At 38.8% G+C, this 7682-nt stretch overlaps 1 protein-coding gene across 1 annotated transcript in view; it reads left to right on the forward strand.

The window, feature by feature from the left end:
- NYAP2 (neuronal tyrosine-phosphorylated phosphoinositide-3-kinase adaptor 2) overlaps positions 1–7341 on the forward strand; it is a 325661-nt gene extending 318320 nt beyond the window's left edge. The window contains exon 7 of the mRNA XM_004701652.3: positions 6864–7341. Within this exon, the coding sequence (XP_004701709.2) occupies positions 6864–7091 (228 nt within the window). The 3' untranslated portion in view covers positions 7092–7341. The remainder of the gene's footprint in view (positions 1–6863) is intronic.
- Positions 7342–7682: the final 341 nt, after the last annotated feature.

Raw genomic sequence — 7682 nt, forward strand, 5'->3', positions numbered from 1 at the left:
TCCAAGCAGATTAAAGCTTACATTTCCCTTGCTGGGGGGCTCTGGTGATATAGGGAATCATTTGGTGGGGTGAAAAATATAAGGGCAGCAATTTGAACCTATAAACTATTTCGTAGGAGAAATAGGATGTTATCTGCTCCCACCAAGATTTATAGCCTAAGAAACACTACATAGGTTCACTATGAATTGAAGTGTACTCAAAGGTGGTAGGTTTGGTTTGGGTTTGGTAACTATAAATTATGTATCAATATACATGCAGTTGTTTATTTTAAGTACAGACCAGATGTTCCAAGAGGTTTTAGGACTTTTCCGCATCACATAAGTATCAGGATCCCAATAAAGTCACTTAACTCTTTCTATTACATTATGCATTGTCCTTCTAAAGATTACAAAAGATAAAATAATGACAAGAATTCTCAAAGAAGGTGACTCCTTCATTTTCTATTTAAAAAAATTTTAGAATAGCTTTAGATTTAAAGGAAATAGGCAACAAGTACATAGAGAGTTTCCATCTCCCCCCATTACCCCCCATGCTACTGATATTTTACAGTGCTATGAACATCGCTAGTACAGTGTCATTAACTAAAGTCTTTAATTTATTTAGATTGCCTATGTTTGTACCATCAGGAGCCCTAGTGATAGAGTGGTTATGTGTGGGCTGCCAACTGCAAAGTCAGCAGTTCAAAACCACCAGCAGCTCCACAGGAGAAAGAATGGGCATTTTACTACTGTAAAAATTGAAGGTCCCAGAAACTCACACGAGTATCTCAGCTCTGTCCTATAGGGTCTCTCAATGAATTGGAATTGACTCGATGGTAGCAGGGTTATTTATTTCTTTTTCTTTCTGTGTCTTTAAGTTTGGACCTGATTTCTTTTTTTGGTTTAATTCCCCCTCTAGGACCACAGGTTTTACATGAGGTCTTCATTGTCTCCCTAGACACCGTTAGGCTGTGTCAGTTCCACAGACTTGCATGGTGTGAATAAGCATGGCCATTTTGAGGAAGACGGGTTTGGTATTCAATAGCCTGTCTCTCAGTGTGGGTGTATCTAGTGTTTTCTCTCAGTTAGACAGAAGTTATGGGTTTGGGGAAGGAAACCTGATAAGTAAAGTGCCATTCTCACGACATTATGTCAAGGATACACACTAGTGTTATCAACACAGCAATTTATTACCATTCATCTCCAGTTAATCCAGTTTCTCTACTGTAAAGTTACTCACCTGATTCTGCCCATATTGTGCTCTTTGCAGTACACGTAACTACATTTTCAAGGTGGATATATGTACCAACTCCTTATGGAAGAGCTTCATTTGATTTTATCTTTATGAATTTATTAACTAAGAGTGTTTACTCTTTTGAATCATGTTCATATGAAAATTCTTGTTTATGCCAATCGAATATTGATTAGGCCATCAGTGTTTAGCAATTATCTTACAATAATTTTTCAGTGTGTGTTTGCCTGCTTCATGTTTATATTTATTTTCTTTACAGTGTCTAAATAGTCATTTGGATTAAAGATGGGAAATAAAGCTATTCAATTAAAGTTAAACAAAAGGATTTTCATTTCTCCTTTGAGGGTCAGTTACAAATTAGGTGTAATGACTGATTCCAAAGCTCTTTCAAACCATAGATAATTTTTAAAGTATGTATTAATCTTCTAAACAAACGTACTTGTATCTTGAATAGGTAATACAGTGTGGTCTGTACGTGCATGAAATATAATGAGTGTGAAATGTATCAGTGACACTGCTTTTGAAGAAGTTCAGGGAAATCATTACTACCTTGCAGTCACATACTCTGATTCACATTCTAAAAATTTAAAGGGCATTAAATAATAGTTTAGTGTTTGTGTGGCTATGTTAATAAAACGCCAATAGAGAAATGAACTATGAGAATTGCCTGCCATAAAAATGCTTGAAGCTGTGTCATTATATTGAAACGTATAGAGTCCAGGAAGATTTTATAAAGGAGAAAATAATCTAAAGTGTCTTATGAAGTAAGAAAACTGTTCAATGGTGGTGGCTTCTTTTCAAGTAATGGAAATTTTACTGAGCTCCCATGACTCTGTCCTACATGTTGGGGCTACTGAGAAAGATGCACTTTGGAGTCTGCCCTCTGAAAGCTCTGTGCTATAATTTCCATTTTTAACGGTTTATGACCATTCAATAAATGAGCTTATATTTTCACCAAAATAGAGTTAGTGTATTTTTATTACATGAATGATCAGGTTATAAAATATTACAGCTCTTTGGAAAGCATGTAGAGACACTTTGGCAATTTTGTGGTGAGACACCAACCTGTTGAATTATCAAATTAAGTAGGAACACCATTGAAAAGGTGAATGTCAATGGTAAAGAACATGAGAAGGGGCTAGAAGGTGAATGTCAATGGTAAAGAACATGAGAAGGAGCTAGAAGACACCTAACAGCATAAAATAGACCATCCTTCCAAGTGTCTCTATATAAAGTTTGACACATAAAGTATACGTCCCTAGGAGTATTATCCCCGGCTGTGTAGCGGTTACACATTTTGCTGTGATCCACAAGGTCAGCAGTTCGAAACCAGCAGTAGATCTGAGGGGGAACGATTGGGCTTAAGAGTTACAGTCTTGGAGACTCCAGGGGCAGTTTCACCCCATCCTACAGGGCATCGCTGTGTTGGCAGGAACTCAATGGCAATGAGTTTGAGGAATTCATCCTCTGAGTTCCAAATCCACGACATATCTTTATTGCTAAACACATGTTTAATCTACTTGCACAGAACCGTAAGTATCCTTGCCTGTCTGAGTAGCATCTGCAAATGCTAGCACTTACCAAAAAATGACCATTATAAATCCTGAATAATATTCAGGAGATAAATCATGATGTAGCAAGAAGAATATCAAGTTTGTGGTCAGACAGGCCACATGCATTACTGGCTAGCTGCAGCTTTGACCTAGTTCCCTAAACTTCCTGAGCCTCAGTCTTTAACTTGTAGCCTATAGATAAACCCAATATTGTAGTACAGCCATGGGGATTTAAGATAACGTAAATATATCTTATTGCACATGCTGGGAGAGAATCTGCTTGTAGGAACTACTAGATATTTTAACTATTTTAATAACAAGTTGGTCATGCTTTATTTTTCTTAAAATGATTATACTTCCATTATCCCATTTAAAACTCTAAATAATTCCCTGAATTATAACTATCAATTCAGTCATCCCTATAAATAAAAAAAGAAGCTGAGAAATCAGTAAAAATTTGACTTAGCTAAGATTTGCATCCACATTTCCCAGCTCCAGGTACTGTCTACTCCTTAAGAGACTGGCTAGACCAGAGGAGGTACACTGGTACAGATAGGAACTGAAAATACAGGGAATCCAGGACGGATGAGCCCTATAGGACCAGTGGTGTGAGTGGCAAAACAGGGAGGGTAAAGGGAGAATGGGTAGGAAAGAGGGAACCGATTACATGGAACTGTGTGTGACCTCCTCCCTTGGGGACAGACAACCGAAAAGTGGATGAAGGGAGAAGTCGGACAGGGCAAGATATGACAAAATACCCATTTATAAACTATCAAGGGCTCATGTGGGAGGGGGGAGCGGGGAGGGAGGGGAAAAATGAGGACCTAATGTCGGGGGTTTAAAGGGAGAGAAAATGTTTTGAGAAATGATGTACAAATACGCTTTACACAATTGATGTGTGTATGGATTGGGATAACAGTTGTATGAGCCCCTAATAAAATGTTTAAAAAAAAAAAAAAGAGACTTGGAATAATGAAGCTTCAATATTTTCCTTTCCACTTAAAATCACCAGCTTGGCATTATGCAGAATACGAATGTTTGACATTTTAGCTTCCTCTTCTGTAAATTTGGGTTATTTCTTCAATTCTTTTAAGAACATAGAGTAGCTAATGCAAATGAAACAAGTGATGAAAGAAATGAAAGATCTCAGCAGCAGACAGGCCTCCAGAAGACAATATCCTATAATGAAATGTGTGAAACCTGCAGTCAGAAAGCTAAAGGGGTGTTTGGCATTTCTGAAACTGAAGGAACTGAAGACAAATTTCAAGGCTTGGGTTGCAAAATTGAAGGATTTTATGAGCAAAATGAAAAAAAAGAAGAAGGACACTGAAAACATCAAAAGGAGAAGGAAGGTATACACAGAGTCATTGTAGCAAAAAATTGACCCTCATTCACCCCTTTCAAGAGGTTGCAGAAGATCAAGAATGGATGGGATCAAAGGAAGAAGCCCAAGATTCATTGAAGGAATGAGTGACCAAAAACCAGGCCAGGAAGTGACAGAAACCTAGTTGAAATGTTTCAACTGAAATGAAACAAGCTGGAAGCTCTCACTCATCTATGCCAAGAACTGACTAGGAGAGGTCCATATATGTGTTTATTCCAATAAAAGGTGATCCAATAAAATGTGGGAAGTATTGAATAATATCATTAATAACACATGTAAGTAAAACTTTGCTGCTTCTGTGAAGAAACTGGAGTATATGAAGAAGAATATGACTTTAGGATTGGAGGAAGAATTTGTAACGAACTAGAATATAGATAGCACAATCTAGCTTGTGGAAAGCAGAGGTCTGGAAGCATTTATTGATGAGCAATAAAGACTACTGCCTACAGTATAAATTCCACCTCAACATTAAGAAAACAAAAAGCCTTACAACTAGACCAATGGACACAATGCTCATGAGACAGTATTAAAATTTTTTAAATTTCATTTTCTTTGGATATATAATCAATGTTCTTAGAAGCAGCAGTCAAGACAATTGATGTATTCCCCTGGGCAAGCCTATTACAAAAGTAATCATTTAAATACTAAAAAGCAACGATGTTACCTGCAGTACTAAGGTACACGTGGCCCAAGCCATCCTATTTTCAATAACTTCATATTCATGTGAAAGCTGGAAAATGAATAAGGAATACCACACAACAGCAGTTCTCAACATGTGGGTCGTGACCCCTTTGGGGGTCGAATGACCCTTGCACAGGGGTTACCCGATTCATAATAGTAGCAAAATTACAGTTATGAAGTAGCAAGAAAATAATTTTATGGCTGGGGGACTGTATGAAAGGGTCATGGCACTAGGAAGGGTGAGAACTACTGCCATAGAGCAATCGATGCAGTCGAATTCTATTAGCAAAGACTATTTGATAAACCAGAAACTGCTAGACAAACAGATACATCCGTCTTGAATGAAGCTCATCCAGAAGGCTCCACTGAAATGCGAATGGCAAGACTTTGTCTCACAGATTTGGGCATGCTATCAAGAGGAACCAGTCCCTAGAGAATGACCTTATGCTTCGTAAATTAAGGGTCAGTGAAAAAAAAAAAAGAGTAAAAGAATCTCAATGAGCAGGATTGACATGGTGCTATACCAATGGGGTTGAACCTGGCAGCGAGGATGAAGGCAACACAGGACCAGACGGAGGTTCTGTTCTGTCGTATGTAGGGTCTCTGTGAATCTAAGCTACAGTAAGGGCATCCAACAACTTCAACCACAGTCCTTCCCCATCGTGTATACACTTTGGGAAGGAATCCTGGTGGCACGTGTTTTAAGTGCTAGGCTGCTAAGCGAAAGGCTGGCAATTCAAAGCCACCCAGTGGGTCTATGAGAGAAAGACCTGCCAATCCGCATCTGTAAAGATTCGAGCCCAGAAAACCCTCCTGGGCAGTTCTATTCTGTCATGTGAGGTCAGAACAGAGTCAAACATCAAGTCAACAGCTCCCAGTAACCATGAGCACATGCTCATTGAGAGACAGTGTGGTGTTGTTGCCAGAGGCTTGGTTGTTGGGGCTGGAATCATGGATCTGAATCTCGGCTCTGCCATCTTAAGTTTGGTGACTTTAGGTGAAATATCAAATCTCTCCACAACTCGTTTGATTCACCTTTACCACGGGGTTAATGAATCATACATCAGAGGGGTTTTCAGAGGAATACATGTCCATAAAACAGCACGGGCACCGAGAGTAGCCTTCACATGACTGCTTTTACTAAAAGTTTCCCTAAAATACTGATATAAATTCAGTCACTCAAAGAGAGCTATTTTAACTGGTAAGACAATAGAGGAGACATCCTTCATCAATTAAGTAGGAGTCTTTCCCTTGAGGGATCATGGCCCCATCACATTGCTAAAGCTTGTGAACAGACAGACTCACTCCTCTGGCCCTGCTTGAAAGAACAGTACTCATTACACCACATGTACCTGAGCATAGCGCTTACCTGTCCAGTAATATATGCATGCATGTCAATATGAATTCTTAACTCCTTGTCTAATTTACACATCTGCTTAGGCATCAAAAAGTACAGCGAAACATCCTTGCAGAAGCACTTTACACTGAGAAATGCATTCTGGTAGGGAAAATTATCAAATCCCCCCACACTGTATACACCAAGCCTAAATAATTCAGAACAATGTTGAAAATGAGAGGGCTCACTAAAAAATTTTAAACATAGCCAATTCATATTCAGCCACACTGGAAAGTAATGATAAAAACTGTACTTGGGCGTCTTGAGCCCCGTCAAACAATGCAGGTCATCTCAAAGCCATTGGCAGATAGTTGGCAAATTGCTTACAGGGATTATGAAAAAAAAAAGCCCGTGTTTCTGTATCATGAACTTTTAGAACATATTAGAAAGTTATTCATGCCCAAATTCTTGTTAAATATGATCACAGTGTTTATTATTAATGTATGTGTAAAGTTTATTTATAGCCCCCATGCTTCCTTTTTTTGTTACTTTGTAGAAATTTATTTCAAGCATTCTTTAACGGAGAGAGAAAAGTATGTGACCGCTTTCTAGCGCACTAAAGACATGCGCTTTCCTTCCGTTTTCCCTCGTTGGTATTCACTCTTTCTTTTTTGCCAGGTGGCGTGCATGCCGTGGCTTCACGGAGACCACACAATGCTTGAGATGATCGAGAAAAAGCGTTGCTTGTGCAAGGAAATAAAGGCTAGACAGAAAACGGAAAAGGGCCTCTGCAAACAGGAGAGCATGCCCATCCTACCCAGCTGGAAGAAGAACCCAGGTGCAAAGAAGTACAGCCCTCCCCCCTACTCCAAACAACAAACTGTGTTTTGGGACACCGCCATCTGATCCAGGACCCAGCAGGGAACTAACTCCATGAGCACATCGCTTAACACGCACAGGAAGGTCATCTTCAGTCCTGTCGATTTCGCTGTGCCATCTTTCTCTGCCAGCGCTGCCCTGCAGAGCCCACGGGCACTGTGCCTACTCGTAGCAAGTTCAAGATCAATGTCTATTTCCTTGCAATGAAGGCACCCTTATTTATTCCAGATTATTTTGAATCCAGAAGATATTAACCTGTAGATATTTTAATCGCATTTATGGGTGACATCTGAAATGATACACATATATGAACTACAGAAATATCAAGAGTTTTACTATATAATATAATTTCGGTATTAACTGATTTGTTAGCTCTTTTATATGTCATTCCCTGATGCCTTTTATTATTATTTATGAGATTTTTTTTTTTGTATTGGACATGTGTGGTTTTTTTTTTGCCTGCATTTGACTTCTCTACAAGAGTTCACAAGTATAAATCATGTTCAACCATGTGATATTTGAATTAACCTGGTGCTAGTAATGTATGAGTTGAATATCAGATTCATTCAGAGCATCTCTTGATTTTGGAGTTTTTTAAGGGTTTAACAGGAAATGAAT

The sequence above is a fragment of the Echinops telfairi genome, unplaced genomic scaffold (assembly GCF_000313985.2).
Source record: "Echinops telfairi isolate 266 unplaced genomic scaffold, ASM31398v2 ScPeMD7_3;HRSCAF=10, whole genome shotgun sequence".
Classification (NCBI taxonomy): Eukaryota; Metazoa; Chordata; class Mammalia; order Afrosoricida; family Tenrecidae; genus Echinops; species Echinops telfairi.